The 24,554-nt window shown below is 57.1% G+C and overlaps 1 protein-coding gene across 2 annotated transcripts in view; it reads left to right on the forward strand.

The window, feature by feature from the left end:
* Positions 1–332: 332 nt before the first annotated feature.
* The window catches only part of OLFM1 (olfactomedin 1), a gene marked incomplete at both ends in the record, with an annotated part of 36,963 nt that continues 12,741 nt past the window's right edge, over positions 333–24,554 (forward strand). The window contains 4 exons of one of the 2 annotated variants that reach the window (XM_080708773.1): positions 333–398; positions 13,635–13,784; positions 18,273–18,428; positions 20,365–20,584. In XM_080708773.1, the coding sequence (XP_080564899.1) occupies positions 333–398; positions 13,635–13,784; positions 18,273–18,428; positions 20,365–20,584 (592 nt within the window). Of the gene's footprint in view, positions 399–11,775; positions 11,926–13,634; positions 13,785–18,272; positions 18,429–20,364; positions 20,585–24,554 lie in introns of those variants that run through there. The other variant, XM_080708772.1, reaches the window with a different exon arrangement.

Here is a 24,554-nt window from a genome sequence, read left to right on the forward strand (position 1 = left end):
TTTGGCACCCACCGCAGCCGGGCGGCGCGCCTCCGAGCTCCAGGGCGCGCCGGTCTCCGCGGGCGCGGGGCGCGGGGAGCCATTAGCCGCGGGAGAGGAGGGCGCAGCCCCCGCCCAGCCCGCCCAGCCCAGCCCGGGAGGCGCCGCGCCGGAACCCCGGCCATAAATATGCAGAGCGGAGGCTCGGCGCAGCAGAGCCCGAGCGCCGCCCGCCCCGGGTGCTGATCGCCGCCGAGCCCCAGCGCGGCCGGAGCCGAGCCCCGCCAGCCCAGCGCCGCGTCCCCGCCGCCGCCGGCCCGCAGCACCCAGGCCCCGTCGGAGGTCGCCGAGACATGCGACCGGCCCGGAAGCTCCTCAGCCTCCTCTTCCTCATCCTGATGGGCACCGAACTCACCCAAGTACGTGCATCCAACGCCATTTTCCTTCTGCCCGGCGGCTCGGGAGCCCGCAAAGTCGGGGAGCGGCTCCGCGCGCCCCCTGCCCGGCGCTGAGCCCCGGGGCCAGGGAGGGGGCTGGAGAGCCGCGGGTCAGGGGCGGAGGGAGGGGTGCCAGCTGGCCGGGGACTGGCGCCCGACCCCAGCCCTGCCCAGCGGGGCGCACAGCTGTCCCAGGACTCCCCGCCCCCACTCCAGCTGAGAAGTTGAGGCCACCCACCCAGGGGTGGGGGGTCCTTTACAGCGGCTCTCACCTACGGTGGAGGTGCAGCCGAGCCCCCCCCCCCCCCGGGCATTCTCAGAAGCAGAAGGACCTAACTCCTGCCTCCCCAGCACACACCCCTCCAGTGGCCATCTCTCCCCTTGGGCACAAGGCTGTCCCCAGCCCTGGAAGGGCCGGCAGCCGACATCCTGGGGTGTGTGGCTGGCCAGCGTGCCGGGCTTGGGGGGCTGCGGCCACAGCGCGAGCTTCCGCTCGGACAAGCGGCTCCGTGCATGTGGGGACGCTGGGCACGGCCGGCGGGCAGCTCGGCATCCCTGAACAATGTACCAGCAGAGCGTGTCCAGGGATGGTTGGTATTCTCCATCTTAAAACTGCTTCTCCAGGCGGCAGATCTGGGAGGAGCAGCACCGTCTGAGCTCCCTGCTGGGAGGCTGGCTTGGACACCGAGGTGCTGCGGCTCAGGGCTGCTGGGGAGTGACATTAAAATACCCTTTCCTTGGTGCCGCGCTCTGCGCCGGGAGGCGCTGGCTCTTGGGAGCCCGGAGTCCAAGAGGTGGATAGAGGCTGGCCCTTTGACACCAAACCCACCCTGGGACCCTCCCTGCCAGACTCAGAATAAAACGAGGAGACAAAGGAGAAAAGGGAGGGCAGGGGCTGGAGGACGCCTCGGGGAGAAGACTGGAACAAGCCTCCCTTGTCTGCCTGCAAGCCGTGTTGGCTCCCAGGCTCTGTCCAGGAAGCGAGTTCCACAGCCCCGACTCAACAGCAGGCGTCCAGCATCCCACTTCTCCCCGGCTGCCCCTGCTCCGGTCGGCCAGGCACCCGAGGCAGGTTCAGCATGGCCTCTGGGAGAGAAGTTTTCTGGGCTCCTTGGGAAGCCTGGTGAGGGGTGGCAGCTACCCACATACGGTGGATGGACACACACACACACACACACACACACACACACACACACACATCTTCCTTAGCAGCAGGCTGCTTGCAAAGGGTTGTCCCTCCACTTTATTGACACTTCTTGGCCGAGAGAAGGCTGTTCGAGGTGGGCCTGGAAGTGGCTGCCCCCAAGGGCCCTCCCGGCCTCAGTGACCTATGTCCAGGCACCCCTGAGCCTCTGTTTCCAGACCGCGAGGTTCTTTTCTTCCCCGCTGCCCTTGCTTGTCCTGTCTTCTAGAAGATCCCGTGTTCTGGGGAGAAAGTTTTGGTTCAACTTCAGTTAGAAGCTTTGTCTCAGTGATGAGCAGTTTTTCTGCCCACACTACCAGCACCGGTGTGTTGGAGCCACAGCCAGCCCCGCACAGACAGCACCTGCGCCCCCCGGTTTCCGGATCTGGGGCCAGCTGGCTGATTTCAGGACCTGGGTCAGCTCCCCAGGCACGAAATTCTTCCCTGCTGCCAGAAGGGAAATGTTTTCTTTGCCTGCCTGGGAGGTGCCTCTCTCTGAGGCTAAGAGTGGGTCTCTCTGGGGAATGTGTTCCTCGGCTCAATCCGGAGGCCCCTCTCCACCTCGCAGCACAACCCTGAACTCCCCGGGGCCGGCCTCTGAAGTTAAGCTCTTAGAACCTTGCTCTGGATATCTATTATTTCTTGCTGTGGTGGGGTTTTAGAGGGAAGACACACCAGACAAAAATCCTTCCACTGCTCTGAGGAGAGAGTAGCAGCCAGACCCTGAGGTCCTGCCTAGCCTGCTCTTGCCCTGGGCCCCATCAGGGTTGGCGCAGGCAGTTCTCACCTTTAGCAGTGACCTGGGGGATGGGGAATGGGTGTGGCTGTGCGGAATCCCAGCTCCTTAGGATGTCCCCACCCAGGAATCTTGCTTTCCTGACATCCCAAAGTATGTCAAACAGTGTCATTAACATGTATAAACCAACAAAACACCGCTGGGCTCCGGAAGGGTGACCACGTCGCCCGGCGTCTGTCTCCTACACGCACCCCAGGTACAGTGCCCCCGTAAGGCATACATACTCTGCTTTTCAGTTCTTCCAAGGGACACAGACACAAGATTCCAGGGTTGTAGAGCTTGTGGGTGAACATACGCTGGAATGGGAAGCAGAGATATATGAATCCTACCTGCTTGCAGGATTCAGGCAGACAGGTGGGCTGAGCGGAGAACGTGGCGGGCCATCTGTTCTCCCAACAGCCCACTTTTATGAGCCACTCCATCAAGTGCCAGTTACTGATTGACAGCCTACTACAGGCAGAGCCGGGGTCCACACGGACTTTGTCCTCAGACATTTAGCCTGCTCTTGCTCTGTGGTTTTTAATAAGAAGCTGGCATTGCAAGCTCCTTGAGATGCAGTGTACCGTAGCTCCCAGTGGGGTGCAGGGTCAGCTCTCAGTGCTGGGGGGAGTGGGGCAGGGCTGAGGCTCCCTGACTTCCAGGCCAGGTGCAGCCCCCCCCCAGCTTTGCATGCAGAGAGAAGCATGTCCACGAATGCTGGTAGAGAGGGGCTGGGGAACTTTGGTGATGACCTTGAACCCAGGCGCCCTTACCCAGGGTCACCCCAGGCACTGGTGAGGAACTGCGACAGACTCCCAACCTCCTGAGCCTGAATGTCCACCTTTTTAAAAGAAGGATTACACTAGGTGATCCTGTAAGATACCCCCTTGCTGCAAACCCCAGGCCCAGTCATATATCTGTTTATCTGCCCTTTCCTCTAGCCAGCCTTTCTTGGCTACCAGCTGGTTGGTTTAACCCTGTCGGATCTGGCTTACAATGCTGAGCAGATTCCAATCCTAGCCATCTGGGGTGAAATACTTTGTGGGAAGACACGAGGCTCTGCCGTGGGACTTGATTAAGTGACACGGAGCTGCCTGTACCGGGTTCTCTGGCAGGGAGTGGAAGAGTGAGTCTTGTCTTGGGGCCTGCGGAAGCTGGAGAAGGGGGCATTCGAGGAGGGCCCCAAGTTGTATTTGGGTCCATGAGTGAGGCATGGGAAGGGACAGCAGGAAAAGGAGGGAGGGGAGGACAGAAACTGGGGCTGCAGACAGAGGCTGCGGCTGGAAGGGCCGGAATCTTCGTCTCCCGTACCCAGTGCTGGGCTGGTTTTTAAGCCTAAATCGGCACTCCTAGCATTAACCATGTGTACCCCAGCCAGGCATGGCCTTTTGTTATCATTATTTTATGACACTAAGGATTGAATGCAGGGCCATTCTACCTTTGAGCTATACTCTTAGCCTAATTTTTTATTTTGAAACAAAGTCTTGCTGGGTGGATGAGCGTCCCATTACTTGCTGAGGCCGTCCTTGAACCTGTGATCCTCCTGTCTCAGCCTCCCAAGTACTGAGATTTTACAGATGTGCACCGCCACGCCCGGCATGGCCTGGCGAGGGTCAGGCATACGTGCACAGAGACCATCCCTGAGTGCCGGCCACTGCTGTGACTGTTGTTTACCTTCAGGATCTACTGAGTGACTGCTGTGTGCCTGGTCCTAGAGCTTGGCCAGTTGCTTGCCAGTCTGGGTGCCTGTGTGGAGCTGTGGACAAGCCTAGCCTGGACCTGGGGAGGTGCATGGATGGGGCAGGTGGAGACAGAGACTCACTTCCTCAGCACCACACTTAGCTCGTTCCAGAGCAGAAGACCTCTCTCAACCCACTCTCTTGAACAAATGGAAGAAGAAGAAAATGCTCTAGGTTGTGAGCGGTCCAAGCTTAGGGCTGAGCTGGGTGGTCCCATGATGCCTGGCCCTCCTGCATCCCCAGCTCCTGGCCCCTCATTGCCTTGGGCATGCTGGGAGACAGAGTATTGGAGAATTAGGTGTGTGTGTGGGGGGGCAAAACTGGGGCCTTCTCCTGCATCTGTTAATTTAGAATGCATGGAACTTATTTAGTCTTGGCTCTGAAGTTGGCCACTAGCCAGGAACCGGTGCTGCCCAGCCCAGGAGACAGCGGGGCTTGGGTACCGGGCCTGCCTGCCTGGTGGGGAGGCTCCGTGACACCGGAGACAGCACACTAAATCCTCCACACGAGGCTGCCGCTTCTTCCCTGAAGCAATTTGCCTCTCATTTTGTCGCCTTCAGCCTTCCCCAATCAAAAAGCAAGGTAATTTTCTGCCGTGGGTTGTATCTATTACTTAAGTTATCAGGCCCTGTAATCAGTATTAACAACACCGTGTAAAGTAATACCAAACTAATTACTAGCTAAACTGAATTAGATGCAACTGTGAGCGGGGCTGACAGGGAGAGGAGCCAGTTCTCATCTCTGAAAGACGCACCACGGATGCTGCTCACACCCAACGCAGCAGCCCTGGGGTCACCATGGCACAGGGCAGCTTCTACAACCTGGCGGTCCTGACCAGCATCGCAGGCAGAGAAGAGAAAGACAGAAAGTAGATGAGGAAACGCGTCCTGTGGAAATACATCTCTAGGTTTTTGAGATTACTGCACAAACAAGAAGCTCCCAGGAACTTAACGGTGCAGGATCCATGTGTCACGGGGCCCAGGGCCACCGTGCGCGTGTCAGACAGCCCACGCCTTGCCGGATCGTGGTCGCCACCCGGAAATCCTGGGCATCCGTCCTTTGGACATGAGGACACTGAGGCTGGGGGAGGAGGCCAGGTGCTCGGTGGCCCAAAGCCGTGCCAGCTCTGTCTGACACTTCAGACACCCGCACCCAGACGGTTGTTAAGACAGAGAAAGGCAGACGGCAGAGAGAACAGCCCGGTACAACGGAGCAGCAGGAAGGGGGCGCCCGGCATGTCTCGGGGTCACGCTGACCTCTGTGCAGGGAAGAGATCTTATGAGCCAGAGCCCCGCCCATGGCTTCTCCTCCACCGAGGTTTCTGCTCAGCGCGTCCCTCTTTCTTCTGTCCCCAGGGTAACTCTTGGCCACTCTTCAGGCAACGCAGGTGACGGTGGTTTCTTTGGTCTCAGTGCGCACAGACATGGGCTCAGCTACTTGTTTCTTCCACTGAGATGTCTGTCTGCTCTGATCCCCGACCGTCTATCCTCCTTATGTGTAGAGTTCAATGACAAGTTCAAGGGCATTTAAAGTCTGATAAGAGAGTGAGTGGCGGCAGAGAGAGGTGCAGCTAGAGAGAGCAAGGTAAGAGAAGGAAGATGCTAAACCCCAGCTCGGTTCCTGCGGGGTTAGCAGGTCCCCGGCCTTGGAGGTGGTCGCCTAAGGCAAGTCCGCCTGTCCAGTGGTTGGACTGGTGCACAGGCGCTCTTCCACAAGGGCTTTGACCCCTGGAATAGATTTCCCCAGCTCACACAGGAGCTCACGAGTGGGTTTGAGAAGAAATTAGCTCTTGTGAGCTCCAGGTGATGCTCTGGGTGTCTGAGGGTCGAAGGAAGGGCACCGGGGCTTTTGAATGATTTGTACATAACTTATCCCCGAGGTGCTGGTCATATACAAACAGCAGAGCAGAAAGAAATGGGGGCTGATGATTCTGCTTTCAGATATGTGAGTCCCTGCGCCCCACCCTCCACACAGCACACCTACGCCTTCCTGGGGCTGCCTGGCCTCCGAATCAGGTCCTGCTGATTCACGCCTCGATTGTGCTGTGAGTGGGAAACTGAGAGGACAGTGACTGGGTCAGGAACCTCTCTTCTGTACACAACATGGGGGATTAATAACAGATTCATGTTGATAGGTAATAATTACTAACAAATTAATTACAGATCAATGTTTCCAGGAATAGTATCTTTGTGTGTGTGTGTGTGTGTGTGTGTGTGTGTGTGTGTGTGTGTGTGAGACTAGGGATTGAACCCAGGGGCATTCTACCTCTGAGCTACATCCCCAGCCCTATTGTTTTTTTATTCTTTATTTTGAAACTGGGTCTCACTTAGAAGGGCTTAAGTAGCTGAGGCTGTCCATGAACCGTGATCCATGATCCTCCTGTTTCAGACTCCCAAGTATTGGGATTTCAAGTGTGCACTACCATGCCCAGCCCTATTTATAATTCTTTATTTTGAAACAGGGTCTCACCAAGTTGGAGAGGGCCTCGCTAAGCAGCTGAGGCTGGCTGCGAACCTGCGATCCTCCTGTCTCAGCCTCCCAAGTACTGGGATTACAAGTGTGCGCCACCACGCCCGGCTACTTTCTTCGATAAAACTTGCTAAGAAAGTTTCTGAGAAGCCGGGCGTGGTGGCGCACGCTTGTAATCCCCGCGCTTGGGAGGTGGAGACAGGAGGATTGCGCAGGTTCAAAGCCAGCCTTGCTGGCTTAAGAGACCCTATTTCCAAATAAAAATAAAAAAAAAGGTCTGGGAGTGTAGCCCAGAGGTAGAAAGGCTTCCAGGAACCCCAGTACTATCAAAAAAAGAAAAAAAGAAAGTTTCTGAGGCCAAATCCAGGCTCAGCAGCCAAAGGGTAATCAGCAGAGGGCAGAGCATGTGCTCTGGGTGAGACTGGGCTTAGGAAGCAGGTGTCCCATGGAGCAGAGATCCAGTCTGCAGAACCAGGCAACACCAGGGTCATCTGCTCTAAGCCAAGAGAGCACCTGGGTGCGTCTCCTATACATCCAGCTAGAGCCCAGGCCGACACAGAGATGTTTGTATGAGGAAACCAGACTGTTGTTCTCAGCGAGTTACAGTGAGTTTCCTCACTGTAGGAAGTAGGAAGCTAACATTTGTGGGGCCCTGGGAATCACCGTGCAGCCCAGAGGGGGGCACGCACACCCAGTTATCACACCCGTGTTCTTCAAGGTGTCGCTCCCAGAGTAGGGCGGCTGAGGGAGCACAGGGCTAGGGTGGCTTCCTACAGACTGGCATGGAGCCCATCTGAGGCCATATTTATAAAAAGCACCATGGGACATGCCAGAGGGTACAGCCAGGGCCCGGGGTGCAGAGGGCCCTGCTAGTCAGCTCTCCCTGGCTGGGACCAGCCAAGCTGGAAATGCCACGATTGGGTCTCGATGGGGAAAACCGTCTCCCCGAGACAGCTGCGTCTCCGTGGAGTGACCCCCTCTTCTTTCTCTGTCCTTCCTTCTCACTTTTTCTCTCTAACTTCTCTCTTCTTTCTCACTCTTTGTTCCCCTCAAACTCTTTGCAAAGTAGCCTCAGAAGAGTATGCGTGCTTTAAGCAGGAAAGTGGCACCCGGGTGTCCCTGTTCTTTAAGGCTGTCCCTTTGCCAGGCAGCATGGCCCTGAGACCTGCTCTTCTCTACGCGTTTCTCTGGGAACTGAGCAGGTTCTCACTTGGCCACTTCAGTTTTCTCTTTCCTTCCTTCCTTTCTTCCTTTCCTTCTTTGTGGTACCGAGGACGGAACCCAGGGGCAATCTATCTCCAAGCTACACCCCCAGTCCTATTTTTTCAGTTTTTATTTTGGAACGGAGTCTCACCAGGTTGCAGAGGGCCTCACTAGGTAGCTGAGGCTGGCTGCAAACCCGCAATCCTCCTGTCTCAGCCTCCCAAGTACTGGGATTACGAGCGTGCGCCACCACGCCTGGCCACCACCTCAGTTTTCTGGCTGCAGTGACGCTGACCAGCCTCCCAGCCCCCACATGCTGTCGCCCCCGCCCCCTTGGGTCGGGAGCACTGCATTCTTTGTGGACCACCTTTGTATATAGATTTTGCATCAGGTCTGACTTCCAGAGCTGTGAAACCCCAGGGGCTGCGGATGTCGGGATTCTCCTGCAGGGCCCACCAAGGAGACCGGCATGAGAACAGAGACCTGGACAGTCTAACTGGCCATGTCGGGTGAGTCAGCACCGCAGCGCACGCCAGGCATCGTATAAGGAGGGACGGCCTCGTGTCCTTTCTGTGGGCTGAGCGGTCAAGAGCCAAGGAATACTTGGACAGAAATGTCTCTAGTGCAGGGCCAGGGCTTCCGTGGCCATGCACGCTGTGTGGCTCCTGGGACTCAGGAGGTTTACGTGCACCATCTGAGAGGCAGGAGGGCTCTGGTGTTCATGGGCTCGGCTCTAGACACAGCGGCCTCACACGTGACCCTGGACAGGTCTTTTCAGCTCTCTGAGTCGGGGCGACTCCTCTGTGCAGGGGAGCCCACCAGCACGCCCGCACGCACGCCCCCAGCGCGGTCTAGGCGCAGCTCTAGAGTCGTGTGGGAACGGGTTCTCGTTCCTCTCCAGGAACACTTGGCGTTGGCGGATGCCAACTTCAGCGGTGCGAGGTCTGCCTTTGGCGATGTGGCGCGGCCTTCTGGATCCAGTGACACTTCCTTGGTTCTTCCGCTGGGCCTCAGGACTGCACTGGGCGCGGAGGTTGCTCTGACCAAAGCATACATTAAGACACTGGACAGAACTGTGGTTTGGAATTGGAGGAGTTGGGGGTGACTTACTCGAATCTCCCAACTCATTAGAGAATTTCACTCGGCAGGTGCAGGTGGGGTGGGGTGAGAGTAGCTCAGGCCCGGCACCATCTACGCGGCGGCCAGAGCTGTGTCCCCTCCACCCTCTCTTACCCATAGGCCTCACTGAGATAAGAACTGTGTATCTGTTGGCTCTCTGTAAACAAAGACAGAGATGACAGGGTGGAAGGTATCGGCGGGCGCGGGCTGGCCTTTCCTTCCTTCCTTCCTTCTCAAATCTTTGCACCTCCCGGGTCAGCTTAGTCCCCAGGGAGCTTAGGAATTCCAAAGCCCAGTTCTCAACCCGAGTCACCTTCAACCACACTTCAAAAGAATGCTTCTCCAGCGAGCCTCGGCCCTCTGACAGCGAGAACAGGAGAAACAGGATCCAGGGATCCCCATCTCCCGGCTGCCGCCTAATTACCAGCCCCAAGAGGGTCACGGTGTGTCCCGGGCCTGTGGGGTGAAGGCTGCTCCCGGGTGGGCTGCTGGGTGGTCTTGCCTCTGGCGGTTCTCCTGAGCAGCACTTGGCTTCATCATTGCCCAGTACGTTGATCTCATTTCCCCCCGATCAGAAGCCCGGCTGGGCCAGGCTCACTCTCCTCCGGTATCAACTGTAAATCCTAATAGGCTATAACTGGTATAAAACCAAATCAGAAGCTCTTCTACATCAGGGGAATTGTTTTTGATGATGATGGTGGTGGTGATCTGTGTCACCCAGCTGGGGCTTGGCCCTCCTAGGATAGAGCTCTGGTTGTTGGGGCCGGTTTCATATTCATCAGTACCTCCTGTGGATGGTCTTTCGCCGACAGCGGCTCTAAGGAGAGGTCGGGGCGTCTCGGGGGACACCGCCGCGCACTGTGAATCCCGGCTCTGCTGCTGAAGCACCTGTGTGCGGGCTGCGGTCCTCCCCGTCTACTTTGTCTTCTGCTAAGTGGGTGACGAAGACTGTCATCTTTGTTGAGTGCCAGCGTTGTTATTGCACCAACTCGTCTAATCCTAAAAAATAAGCCTTCGTGTGTGTGTGGGGGGGACCACCATTATTAGACCCGTTTTACAGACAGGGAACTGACCAACAGAAAGGATAATGAACTGGGCCACGGTCCCGGCCAGTCGGCCCGTGGACTGAACCATTGAGAGGCCTCTTCCGGCAAGACGTCTGCTCCTGTTGTGGGAATGCCGGCCACTGTAGCCTTTCCGTTGCTTCTGTCTGGGGTGTACCAGCGCCGTTCGTCACATCTCGCGCTTAGTAGGTGTTGCGCAAATGGGCTTCTGAGGTAGCCTGGACGTTGTGGACTGGACTGGCTTGCATCTGAAGTGGTTTCAACAAAGCAAGTGGGCTTTGTCCTTCTGTAGTGTAAAGCGGCGTGAGTGATTTCGGCAGATGTGGCTTGTGGCTCTGAGTTTGTGTTAAATATGCATGGACAGAGAGGGGGGCGGAGCCGGGTACTCTGTGAACAGGAGTCCAAAGGGCTGCGGCTCTGGTGGGCAGAGCCTGCAGTACCAGCTTGCTCTGGGAGGTGGCGCCCCTCCACAACAGTTAGAATTTGTGGGCATCCACCCCGGACCACTGCCACCAATGCCAAGCATTAACTAGAAAAACCCCGGGGGACTTCTATAGCCAGCAGGCCACATACCCAGCTCTCAGGCCAGTCATATTGGCTGTCGCTGAAGTCCTCTGCAAACGGGACCCAGAACAGAGCAAGAAAAGCCCCAGGAAGGCGCTGTGTCCCAGGAAGGCAGGCACCAGGGGCGGCTGCAGCTCCTTTATCCCGCCTGCCCTCTTTCACTCCCCCCCTCCCCCAAGGAGATTAACTCTCACACTGGCAGAAAGGGTGTAGGGAGAGATCTGGGGATTCTCTCTTTCCCCTGCGGTCAGGAAAGCTTAATGGGATGCCCGAAGGAAGCAGCTTTCATCTCAGATTAGAAGCCTGCTGCAAATTCAAAAGCTGCCAATTCAAAAGCCCTATTACGATGTTTAACCCAGCCGGGCTGCTTTTGATGAGACTTACACATGTCCTGGCACCCACGCCGCAGGGTGCAGAGAAAGGGATACCCGACGGGGTGGGAGGGCTTGTGCCAGCCTGCGTTTTCCCCTGAGCCTGGGTCCCAAGGCTGGAGAAACACGCCTCGACACACCTCCACCGCGCACCCATGGGCGTGTCCCTTAGCGTTTCCCGCCCTGGCAACACCTGCTGTCAACACCTGCTGGCCGCGGTGCACTCCCTGACACCCTGACCACTCCCAGCCCCTCCCTGCTCAGACCTACTTCCAGAAACCCACCGTGACCCTTACTGGGAATTGCCAGCCGAGTCCCTACCTCCCAAGGCCTGGCGCGCCCCTGTTTTGCGCCCCGCGAGGCCCCGGAGCTCGCCTCGGCCCTGGTCAGGCCGCGGCCCAGGCTGGCTGGGACTCTGGAGCCACCTGCCAAGAAGGGCGCGGGGACGGGGGGCGGCCGGTGGCCTCCCCGCCGGGCGTCTTGGCATCTGGGGACGGCGTTTCGTCCTCCGGGTCACCCCCACGCCGCCTCCGGCCGACTGAGGTGTGCAGACCTCGCTGCCCGCAGCCAGGGGGCGGCGGGGAGCCGGGCGCAGAGGAAGCATCCACCCATTCCTGGGCAGCCTGCGTCGGCGCCGCCCCGCGAGTCCCCGCCTCCCGGCCGCGGCCCGCGCTCGGGGCTCAGAGCGCGGCGGCCCTGCGCGGGGAGGACGCGGCGATGGCCGGGGCGGCGGCGGCGGCGGCGGGCGGGCGGCGGCGGGCCGAGGGGGCGCGGGGACGCGGGCGGGCGCCCCTGGCCGCCGCGGTGCCCGCCGCCTGAGCCCCGGGGGGAGCGGAGCCGGCGGCGCGGGCGCAGGGGCGACTGGAGGCGCGATGTCGGTGCCGCTGCTCAAGATCGGGGTTGTGCTGAGCACCATGGCCATGATCACCAACTGGATGTCCCAGACGCTGCCCTCGCTGGTGGGCCTCAACACCACCAAGCTCTCGGCGGCCGGCGGCGGGACGCTCGACCGCAGCACCGGCGTGAGTGGACCCCGGGGTCCGCGCCCGCGCGCCCTCCGCGGGGCCCCTAGGGGCGGGGGGCGCGGGCAGGGTGGGCGCCTGCAGCCCCCACTCACCGACCGTGAGTCCCTCGTCGGAGAGCTCGGGGACCCGAGAGGGGAGCCGGAGACTTGCCCAAGGTCACTCCGCAAGTCCGGGGCGGAGGCGCTGGACCCCGGGCTGGGCCGGGTCCAGCCGGGACTCGGCCCGCCCTACTTTGTAAAAGCCGGACTGGACCGGTCCGGAGTGGGGCCCGCGGCCGTGGCGGGGAGCTCCCGCGCCGCGCTGGGCTCTTGTGCCCTCGCCTGCTTTTCCAAAGTCCCAGGGCACCCTTCCCTCCCCGTCTCTATTAGAGGGTCCCCGGGGCCCCCTGGCAGCAGGGTGCAGAGGGGCTGGGTGGGGCCCCTGGAAAGCGTGCGCCTTCGGAGCCCCCTCACCGCGCCCAGCCGTCCTCCCAAGTCCTCCCTTCCGTCTGGAGCCCGGGGCGGGGTGTAGGGCAGGGCGCTTAAGGGCAGGGCTGCTGTCCAAGGTGGCTGGGGCTGGCTGAGCTGGACCCACCCACCAGCCGGGCGCACCCAGGCCCGCCCCTCTAGGTGCAGAGGGGCGGTGAAGGACATATCTCCTAGGACCCCCCCCCACACCTGGGCTCCTGGGAGGACCCCGCCTTGTGACCCCAACCGAGACCCTGCTTCAGTCCACTTCCCCGGGCTGTTTCAAAACTGTAGTGTTTCCCCCACGGAGACTGTTCCCTGCCTCTGGGTTCTGATCTCCCAGGGTTGGAAATGAATGAAATTAAATATATCACTACTATAGGCCCCCCCCAACTCTCCTCCCCATCCCCATCTAAAAATAGCAGGGACTTGACCGGATGCCAGGGACCGGGCTTGGAGAGGTCGGCAGCCAGGCCAGCGGGGAATTGTGGGATGAAAGCTGGGGGTACCTGGGGCCTGTCGTATGCTGTGTGTACCTGGAGGTCAGGGTCACTGCCGGGGGGGCCACGCAGATCACGTTTCTTGGTGGTCTCTGGGCAGACCTCAGGGCCGGGGTGGGGGGGTGACCCCTGCATAACATGTCACTAGCAGTTTGGTAACATCTGCCAAATGGCTGGTGGGCGGGAGCCCACATGGAATTGGCAGCTCGGGCGTCTGTCCGCGGCTGCCGGCAGGAAGATGCTCTGGCTGGGGGCTGCTGCAGCTTGGGGCTTATGTGCTGCTGACCTGGGGCCATGGCTGAGGGAGCTTGCTGTCCAAGAAGCAGCAGTGGCAGGGCTGAGCTGGGCTGTGCCCGCCGCCCTGCTTGGGTACCGGGAGGGGAGCATGAGGTTGTCATGAGTCATCCCGCTCGCGCTCCGCGGGGCGTCTGCCCGCCCTCCCGCCCGCCCGCCCATCTACCTGAAGCTTCAGTTTGGTCAGATGTCAAAAGTCCAGCCCACCCTCAGGTTGAATTTTTAAAACTTTAAAAGAGTTATGTGTGCTTGACTTCCTTCAGACCCGGGCACCCTGACCGGAGACAGGGGTCTCTGTTCCCAGGGACCCCTTCCTTCCACCTTGGGGTCTGTACCCATCCTTGGACCGTTTCCTGTGCCTTCTCCCTGGCGGTGGAAGCGGACAATCCGTGGTCGCTGCCTCTCACACCTGACTGCGCGCTCTCCCTTTCTCTCCTCCCCTCTCTCGTCCCACCTGCCCCTCCAGGTGTTGCCCACCAACCCTGAGGAGAGCTGGCAGGTGTACAGTTCTGCCCAGGACAGCGAGGGCAGGTGTATCTGCACAGTGGTTGCCCCGCAGCAGACCATGTGTTCTCGGGATGCCCGCACAAAGCAGCTGCGGCAGCTACTGGAGAAGGTGAGTCTGGGGCGGGGAGGGGCTCGTGGGGGCCCTGTGCCCACGTCAGCTCCAGGGCCTGGCTGGACTGCAGGGCCCGGCCAGACCTCTCCTGGCTGTCCCCACTCGAGTATTTGTGAATGGATGGATGGAAGGATGGATGGGCAGGTGAGTGGATGGAGGTGCCTCCTGACCCCTGCAGGCTCCAATGAGAAGCCAGGAGGGTAGGAAGGCAGGATGCAGGGCTCCTCCACCACCGACATCTGAGTGATGCTCGCAATCGGCAGTCCAGGGCTCAGAGCTGCCGCCAGGGATACAGTGCCTCTGCACCCAGGACTGCGTGTCCCTCGGGTTTCGCTCAGGAGGGGTGAGTGCTTGGACCTGGCTGGCCCAGGCACTCGCCACTGTGGGTGCTTCCTGGGTAAAAGCGCGACCTGGCCACCCTCATAAGCCACATGGAAACAGTATAGCTCCCCACTCTATTTTCTCTCTTAATTCTCAGGAGAATCATGTAGAACCCGTGGGGCTTTTTTTTTTTTCCTTCCTTTTCCGGGCGGGAAAATTTGAGTCCCAAGTGGAGGACTGACCTGCTTTAGACCAAACGGCTCTTGTCAGGGAAGCGAGCAGACCTCAGGCTTCCCTGGCCCGGCTCCCTACCTCCCACGGAGGGAGGGCACCTCTAACCTCAGCCCCTCCCCCTAGCCTAAGCACCCGAAGTGGGGTGGCCCCTCCGGGCAGGGACCCTTCCCAGCCTGGGTCACAGCACCTGGAGAAGGTGAGTCTGGGGTGGGGGAGGGGCTCGTGTCAACACACACACACACACACACACACACACACACACACACACACACACACACACACACACACCAGTAAAGCCATTCGCCTTCCTGCAGATTGGCTTTGGACTTTCCCAAATGAACAGCAGCCTAGAAGCCCGAGAAGCAGTCTCTGGGAGTGGGGATGGGGTCTTCTGTGACTGGGGGACACCCCCCTTTTGCTGCACCCCACATGCAAAGGTCGAGTGGCAGTGGGAGTCCAGCTCCCCACCCACCAGCACCCCCTCCCACCGCAGTGGGCAAAGCAGGTCCCCTTCCTTGGACTTGGCTGCAGAGGGCGGAGGCAGGGGAGACCTGGGGCCCAGCTCTTCCCCTGTTCTTCTGAGACTTCCCAGTGTCCCGGCCTTCCCTCTGGAAGGGGCGGGGCACCCATTTCCTCGGGTGGCGCCTGCACGCGGTGGGTGGATTGCAGTGCCCCCCCCCCCCGAAGGGTAAAGAGTGCTGTTTTTCTGCCATCTCTACCCTTCTCAGTAAACCACTGGAAGAAAGTTAAAAACAAATGCATTTAGCCAATTCCACAAACATTTATTAACACCAAACTAGACCAGAGGAGCCTCGCTGTGCCTTGAATTGTGCAGAACTGCAGAGGAGGGAGGCGGAGCTCGGAGGGGCCTGGGGACCGCTGGGCAGGGCCTGGGGACCCCTGGGAGGAGACGCTGGTGGCGGCAGGGCAGAGAGTTGGGAAATGGGTTCCAGAAAGCTCTGCGAACCTTAGGGAATGAGGCCGTGGAGGTTTCCTTTCTGCCTACGCAGGCCCCAGCGTTACTGCTTAAAAATTTAAAGCCCCATTTCGTGCTTGCTGGCGCTATTTTGGGCGGGCATGGGCCATTGGTTGAAAGAGAGGTCCAGCTCCTAAGAGTGCCTACATTTAAAGGACCTGCACCTCCCCTGCTTCCTCTTTGCCTGCCTGCGCAGTTCTTCCTGCCTCCTCTCCTCCCTTCTTCCCTGGCCTGTGGGGGAGGGGCAGGGTGAGGCACAGATTGCCCCCCCATAGGAAGAAGCAGGGAGCCGGCTGCAGAACCCCAGGTCACGTGCTGTGTGCCCCTGGGGCTGGGGTGCAGCTGAGCCTCTTCTAGCTAACTCGGTGTTTCTGCAGCCTGGCTTTGTGTAAAACCTCCTGGTGAGATTGCAGAGGTGCAGAATCCCAGGACCTAACCCAGAGGGTCTAGTTTCCGGTGGCCCGCAATCCTTGCCTGGGGCCGGGCATCTGGGCGGAGGGTCCGTCTTTGTGCAGAGGGCAGGCGGGTTGGGGACCCTGTGGTGCTGGGAGAGCGTCACTCTTGAGTGTGAGCAGAGAGGCGTAAACCGGCTGTGGGATTGTAGCAAGTGGCTCAATTCCTCTGCGCTGTGTGTGTGTGTGTGTGTGTGTGTGTGTGTGTGTGTGTGTGTGTAAAACGGGACTTGGAAGACTTCACCTCTCAGAATTGTGTAAAGATCAAATGAGATAAATAATGTAATAGGCTCAGCCCAAGGCTTGGACCGTGGGAGATGTTCAATAAATAGGAACAATTGGCCGTGCCCGGGAGGCGGGGCTGGCTGCCTCGTGCCCAGGGTGGCCCTTCCCTCGCTCCTTTGCACCTGCGGCCACGCTGGCCAGGGCTGGCTGGCTTCGTGACCTTGAGCGCATGCATACGCTCCTTGGCCTCTCAGAGACAGCCTCGAGGCGAGAGAGTGCTCACGCCCAGGCAGGGGGCTGTGGACACGGGTGCCGAGAAGAGAGATGGGAAGAGAGTGGCCCTGACCAGAGACTTAGCTCAGAGAGTGACCAGAGGCCTTTATTCTTATTTGGGGTTGGAACTTGGTTTATTTTCAGGAGCCGAGTAGCCTGGCATCTTTAAATCTTGTGTTTAAACTTAAAGTCTGTCTTTAACAGGTGTTAAAAGCATCCCTGCCCTGGGGACCAGAATGCCCAGGCCCGAGTGTGGGTGGTGTTTAGTCAGCCTGCCGGCCCTCGGGGGGAGCAGTAAGAACCGGTCACCATGTTGCCTCTTCCTCCCGACTGTGTGGCTGCTGGGGCTCCTTGCATGGGGCGGACTGGACCTGGAGCAGGGTGACAGGTGTGGACCATGCCTAGGCCCTTCCCTCCAGGAGTTTTTTCCCCAGCAAGGGAGACAAAGGGAGCCTTGCCCCTGGGCAGGCGCTACACATACAGTGCTGCTTCCGGGTAGAATTGGGTACCGGTTTTCTGTCATCTGAGCTCATCAGAAAAGACTCCCTGGAGGTGTCGGCCCTTAAGCTGGACCCTGATGAAAACCCCAAACTTTACAATATCTCCTGAAAGAAGTGCTGCGGTTATTCAAAGGGCCAGAACTAGACCCCTGAGGGAGGGTAGAGGCACGCGGTAGAACAGAGATCTCCCTGCTTCCCCCGGTCGATGTCTAAAGAGACAGGACCAGTTGAGGTCAAAGTCACCCCGCGCCCGTCGTTTTACACCCTTGCGCTTCCAAAGCCAAGTTGTGTGTGTTACTTCCAAATAACCAGCCATAAAATTCCATCCATTCTTAAACGGGGAGACAAGCAGCACTGGTCTTCCTTCTGCTGCGAAGGCTCTCATTTGTCTTTTAATTCTATTTTCTTTGCTGGTGTGGAGGGTTTACAGGAAAAGCTGGGACCCCACCCACCCCGCCCCACCCCCGTCATCTGTTCTGTTCCCTGAAGGGCGAGAGCTAAGCCTCATACCCAAATGAGTTTTTTCCTAGAAGGGAGAATATTTTCAAATTCAGCAAAAAGCCAGAAATGAAGATTTGCTGTTATGGAGGCTCTGTTCTCCTTGGTAATTGGATTAGATTCTAGAAAATGACCCCCACACCGCCGCAGACATCCCAGCCCCGTTTCACCTTCCTGGCCGCCCAGAGCACATCTGCTGCGAGCACGCACTGGCTTCCTGGAAGCAAGCGGCGCTAGCAGGTGCTGCACGAAAACTGTTTTTCTTTTAAGCTCTCTGGAATCCCGTTGAATATTAAAGTCCCATCTCGAGGCTAGACTCCAGTCAGATCTGCCTGTAAAGGTGTAAGACAGCGATTCTTCATTTGCTGGGTGATTGATTCCTGACTCTCTGTTCTGATGGCGCATGTTTGCCGAGCAGTCATCTGCCTATGATATTGTGGGGCTTGATGGATGGCGCGGGGTGGGGAGTCCCTGTTCCTTCCCTCCGCGCTTAGCGATCCATCCACCTCCACAGCCAGTCGCTCAGGGCGGTTTCGGGGGAAGGGGCTGCCCATCTCTGCTATTTGGGTTGGTCTGTCATCCTGTGAAACATAAAGAGAATAGAAACAGCCCCTCCCCCCGGCAGAAACAAAGCTAGATTGCCCAAAATTTGATGCCTGAGGCCCCGCCAGTGAGATTCTCCAAGCCCTACCCCCTGCCACACATACACATACACACACACACACACACACACACACACACACACACACACACACACTCTTTCATCCCCGAGTGTGGGAGTCTGGCTTGAAGATGGCAGAGGGAGTGTTTACCCAGCCAATTTGCAGTGTTTGGGGAGTTCGTGTTCCTAACAGTCCTGAAGCCGCTGATTAGCTGGTAAATCACGCCTGGGCCGCTGCGGCCCCACCGTGGCGGCGGCAAAGGCCAGGCGGGCATGCGAGTGGGAGGAGGAGATGGACCGGCACTTGCTGCTGCTCTCGCCTTGAACCTGTTGCCCTTTTGACAGGTGCAAAACATGTCTCAATCCATAGAGGTCTTGGACAGGCGGACCCAGAGAGACCTGCAATATGTGGAGAAGATGGAGAATCAGATGAAGGGACTGGAGTCCAAGTTCAAACAGGTGGAGGAGAGTCATAAGCAACATCTGGCCAGGCAGTTCAAGGTACGTATGTCCCTCCCGGTCCTCCTTCTCCCTCCTCCTCCCAGGCTGGATATGTTACCCTGACAACTTCCTCTTTCCCTGCAGAAATAGTGATCGGAGGGGTGGGTAGGCCACACGGCAAGGGCTGCTCCTTGGCCTTGCAGGGAACTTCTGCCCTCAGTAGTAGCGGGCCCAGGTTTGGCAAGAGACACCTGGAAAGGGGCGGGCCCGAGGGGCTCCCGACCCTCCACCCACCTGGCAGGAAGCCAGGGTGCCAGCCCCCGCCGCTCCGCCAGCCAGAGCGTGTGAGCTGGGAAGGAGCATCGTCATTACGGGCTCTTGTCATTCTGCAGCTGTTGCAGGTAAATCACATTAGCCGAGGATTAGCTTAATTGATTGGAGCTGTTTCTGGGCAGGGATCGCTCAGGGCAGTTTTTCATATCTGACCTAATTTAGCTGTGACAAGGCGCACTGTACACGCAGGGAAAAAGAGAGAGAGAGAGAGAGAGAGAGAAAGAGAGGGACCAGTGTCTCTCTCAGCTCACAGGGTGAGTGTCTCACATGTCCAGGTGACGCTGGACATTCAAACCACAGCTCCTTTGACTGGAAATTATATATACATACGTCCAAGTATGTATATATACACCTCCCAGACACTGCGGTTCAACTGAGAAATTATATGTGACCTTAATTAAGGTATACATGCATGTTAATTAGCAATGGACCCTGGATGCAAATGACCAGGTCAAATTGCACAGCCCTGCTTGGCTGGAAATTGCAGATGTGCCTGTCTCTGTCTTCCTGTCCTTTTATGCTAATGTTTTCCTTTGATGTGCTCCCTGCATGAAGCAAGAACTAATTCTCCCTTAAAAGCGATCCATTAGATAGACGGAACGGCAAGCTAATGAAGTTATAAATCTATATTATAAATAAAATAATAGCACGCCCGATCCTGCTGAGGCGAAATGAGCCCCGTCGCTCTCGTCCGAGGCGGATTGAACATTTTGTCCTTGTTTCTGACGTGTCATCGTGAATTATCTTGGAGAGAGATTTTGACCTTTCTGACCAAAGAGAGTTTCTGTGTCTCCGTGGAGGGCCAGCACACCCTCTTGTCTGTGCTCGGCAGACTGTTCTAAAGATGGGTGTCTTCAGCAATCGCCAGACACTGTCCACAGAGACGTCTCTCTCCGCGTTCCCAAATTCGGGGCAGCGTATAGTTCTGGGGGAAGAAAAGCCCTTGCCTTTTACAGGGCTTCCATTTCCGTGAGGAGTTCCAGCAAGTCTAAATCATTACGAAAGCAGTTTGTGTGCCTAGCATTAAAGTGTGATTTTTTTTTTCGAAGTGACCATGCAAATATTTGTCTCTTAATGGCTATCTGTTTAAGGCAGGCTAGCAAGCTAGTTTTTCAACGGTGTTTCATTTTCTTGCTTGCAGGGCTAACTTAAAAGAGTTTTTTCAATGCTGCATTGAGTGAAGAAGCAACCCACTCCCATGTAACCATGAAAGAGAGCCAGAGAGATTTTTGCACCATGCATTTTTACCTTTCCAATACTTAGCACCATATCACTAAGGAATCTTGAATCCAACCAGGATCCTTCTTTGCATGCGACTCTCTAGATGCATTCCATGAATAGTTTGAACCCTTGTCAATGCATTTTTTTTTTTTTTTTGGAAAAGGAAAGAAAAAAAAAAAACAAAAGAACTTTGTGTATGTGACTTAAAAGCATGTAACCTTAAGATACTGCATTCTAAACTGACAATAAAGACCTTTCCCAAATGTGCTGGTGTTCTGAGGACTGTTTAATACACTCTCCTAACTCAATGGGACCAGAATAAATAAATGCCTAACTAAAGCGGGAGCGTGCGTATCTTCCCTCGCAGGTGGAGCCGGCCCAGGCAGGGTGTTAGGAGTTCTTGCAGGCACCGCACTGAACCCAGCTTATTTTAACCTTGCAGGCGATAAAAGCGAAAATGGATGAACTTAGGCCTTTGATACCTGTCTTGGAAGAGTACAAGGCCGATGCCAAATTGGTTTTGCAGTTTAAGGAGGAGGTCCAGAATCTGACGTCAGTACTTAACGAGCTGCAAGAGGAAATTGGCGCCTATGACTACGATGAACTTCAGAGCAGAGTGTCCAATCTTGAAGAAAGGCTCCGTGCATGCATGCAAAAACTAGGTAGGCCCAGCACCCTGCGGGTGTGGCGCTGCACGCCCACCGCACACCCACAGGCTTAGGGAGCTGTGCTGAAGGGAGCCGCTGGCTGCAGCAGGCGAGGCCTGCCTTAGGGCCCCGGGTAGGGCTGCCCGGAGAGACCGCAGTAGAGTGTAGGCCACTCCGGGGCATTGGCCATGTCCAAGCCGATGCCAAGGCTGGCCCTGGACCCTGCTGAGTTGTACATCTGGAAAAGGAATAGGCTGGTGTTAGAGGACACTTACTATCCGACCCGTGTGAGTGTGCGCACAAGTGCACGCTTTGGAGTGTGTCATCTCCAATCCCTCCATGTGGAGAGGAGGCAGACGAGCTCCTTGAGGGAGCAAGTCGTGCTTACTTTGAATAGAAAAGAATGTTCAAGCCGGACGTGGTGGCGCACGCTTGTAATCCCAGGAGGCTGAGACAGGAAGATCCAGGTTCTTAGACAGCCTCAGCTACTTAGTGAGGCCCTCTGCAACTCATTGAGACCCTGTTTCATAATAAAGAATAAACCAGGCGTGGTGGCGCACGCTTGTAATCCCTGAGCTTGGGAGGCTGAGACTGGAGGATCAAGGTTCGAAGCCAGCCTCAGCTACTTAGTGAGGCTCTCAGCAATTAGCGAGACCCTGTTTCCAAATCAAGTATAAAATAGGGCTGGGAGTATAGCCCGGAGGTAGAAAGCCCTGGGTTCTATCCCCAGTACCACAAAAAAAAAAAAAAGAAAAAATTGGGCTGAGAGTGTAGCTCAGAGGTAGAATGCCCCTAGATTAAATTCCCAGTACCACAAAAAAGAAAGAAGGAAGGAAGGAAGGAAGGAAACAGAGAGAGAGAAAGAAAGAAAGCTCAGTCATATCACAGCAGAAGAGGTAGCAACCCTGGCAGGTTTGGGAGCCCCTTAGCTACCTGGAAGAAGCGGACCCCAGGAGCATGCCAGGTCCTCTCATGGCCGTGGTCTCTTGGAACATGGTCTCCTGTGTTGTTTTCCTCGTAACGTACCTCACGGAACCCCAACCCCGGGCTGGCAGCCTTCAACAGTCAGGAGACCCAAGATGGATGCCACCCTGTCACTGCCCTGGGGCTAGCCGAGGTTAGCCTGAGTGGGTGCAGCTGAGCGCAGCCACTTGACTGCTCCACCGGGTGTGGTGTTGGGTTCCTGCCCACCTCGGCCCGGAGCCACCATCCCCGCTCTCCTGGTCTGGACACTTCCACAGGAGTCCAGAGGAGCATGCTTCTGGGGTTTTTTAAAATTTTTCCCCCTAAACAATATTACCCCCCAATATGAGGCTGGGTCTACCTAGGAGAAACTAAGAGAAAACCTCCGTGTTGTGCAGTTCAGGAATGGAGAGAGCCCTGGGTGTGGTGGCACACACCTGTGATCCCAGTACTCGGGAGGCTGAGATGGGAGGATCACAGGTCTGGGGCAATTTAGCAGGACTCTCAGCGACCGAGTGAGAACCAATTTCCAAACCGTAAAATTTGGTGGTACTGGGAATTGAATCCAGGGTCATTCTACCTCTGAGATACACCCTTAGTCCTATTTTTATTCTTTTTTTTGAAACAGAGTCTTACTATGTTGTGGAGGGCCTCAGTAAGTAGCTGAGGCTGGCTGCAAACCTACGATCCTCCTGTCTCAGCCTCCCAAATACCAGGATTGCAAGTGTGCGCCACCACGCCCAGCTACAAAAAAGTTCTAAAAGAGGCTGGGGGTATAGCTCAGAAGTAAATGCCCCTGAGTCCTCATTAATGAACACACACACACACACACACATACATACACACACACATACTCTCTCTCTCTCTCTCTCTAGAGGGTACACAAGGCCCCTAGTAGCACACACCTGTAATCCGAGTATTTGAGAGGCTAAGATGGGAAGATTGCAAGTTCAAGGCCAGCTTCAGCAACTTGGCAAGACCTTGAGCCATTCAGTGAGACCCTGTTTTAATATAAATAAGAAAAAGGGCTGGGGATATAGCTCAGGTAGAATGCCCCCCGGGTTCAATCCCCAGTACCGTAAAAAGTGAGGGAGAGAGCAAACTGTAAGCTCGGAGTGAGGTTTCACAGTGCTCAGGAGCTGTGGGCCTTGAGGTGGAGATGGGGGCATGGCCAAGTAAGTGTGCCCCCCACATTCTCAGTAGCCTGAGTTCACCTTACATCGTAGGATGTTGGGTTTTACTCCTGGTCCTCTTGGGCTGCTGAACCACTGAGCTGGGGTCTTGGAGGCCGTGTGCCCCTGGCCCTCATGTGCAGCAGTCAGGTGTCACCTCCGCTTGTGGTTCTCAGAAGGGCTGCGATGCTCAGAGCCACTGCAGGTGGGGCCGCCATCTGTTTTCAGGCCACTCTCTGCAGGTTCTGGTGCACGGCCAACAGGTCTGGGACAGCCCTGGGGGGTGAAGCAGGGAGTGCCACTCGATAGCCCTGTCGCTCTCGTGAGCATTTACCCACTCACTCAGGTTCCAGCCACCGCCTCCCCTGTAGCAGGGCGTCTCTGGCCCTGGGGTCACGGTGAGAATTCACAAATGCCATTCCTGTCCCTACCTGGCTCAGAGAAGGTGGGGGGGGGGGTCACTAAGAAGGTAGTTAGATATGGAGGTGATGGAGGTGGATGTAGGATGGACAGGTAGATAGGCAAGTAGGTAGGTGGATGGACAAATGGATGGATAGCTAGATAATTGATAGTTGATGGACGGATGGATAGACACATGGATCATAGAGAGAGATGGAGATGGCTGAGTGAGTCATGGGGGTACACAGGGGGATAGAGATAGGCGATCGTGATTGGTTGATTGATGATTGACAGGAATACAGATAAGTCTAGCAGCTGCCGCCTCCCCTCCTCCCCCTTCCCAGGCTTTCTTTAGCTCAGTAACTGAAGGACCCAACGAGTACCCCGTGTCTGCTTAATTTAGTCTGTTTTAGCTTTGCGAGGAGGCAGCTGTCTCTGGACCATCCCAGTCCCTCCCCCTCCCCTGCCCGTGGGTGCCTTTGCTCAGTGGTTGGGGGGAGGGCTGTGCCTCGCCTGCATTCACTGCTGGCCCCCAGGTGGGTAGGACTCTGCAAGATGTTACAGCTCAGCGGCCGGCACATCCCTCCTCATCCCCACAGCTCCTTGGCTCCTCGGTCAGCCTGCTGCCTCTGTGGGCCTCTTGAGGGCTGACGGTGGGCCCCTTGGCCTAGTGAGCAAAGCCCCCTCCCCTCCTGGCTGACAGGGGAAGCGGGGTTGGCCTGCATCTCTCAGGAGTCCTCTCAATTAGATCAGCTTCCTCCTCTTCAAGGCGATGTTGCTAACGATTCCTGGCCCTGAGCACACACAGAGGAAAGTCCAGAGAGGACCGAGGTTCCAGTAGCTTTTGGATTCCCTGTCTCCATGGGATTGCTTTTTTTTTTCTAATGGCCCAGCCAGGAACTTGAATCTGAAACTCACATTCTGGTCTAGATTGAGCCCAGCATCTCGCTGGCCTCTGGAATGAAGGCCATTTGTCACCGTTGCTCCTGGAACAAGTCTTGTCCCCAGGCTGGGAGATGCAGTGCCACCTTGACACCCAACCTCGCCCCCGAGCCGAGCCAGGGCCTAGGTGTTCTTGGAGGGTAGCTAAGCCGATGGAGCCAGAGCGTGACACTGCTGGGACGCAGCCCTGTGCCCGGGCCTGTGGCGCCACGTGAGCCAGGCAGGCCTCACAGTCCTCCATGAAGTGTGGGTCGCACTGACTCGGGGCTCCCCCAGGGAGAAGATAAAGTCCCAGCACTGATGGTCAGGACATTGGTAGTTTCTTTTGTTAGAGGATGGGTAGGAAGTCCCCAGAGGCTCAGGATCAGCCGGGGGACTTTTTGTTCCCCCAGGGCCGTCTTAGCACAGCCTTTTGGCTCCAGCTGCGGATGCCCCTCAGATGGTGTCTGGGTCTGAGTCCGAGCACCCACGCCATCATGGCCAGGGAAGGCCAACCCATGCTGCTGGCT

This window comes from Muscardinus avellanarius, assembly GCF_963383645.1.
Source record: "Muscardinus avellanarius genome assembly, chromosome: 13".
NCBI lineage: Eukaryota > Metazoa > Chordata > Mammalia > Rodentia > Gliridae > Muscardinus > Muscardinus avellanarius.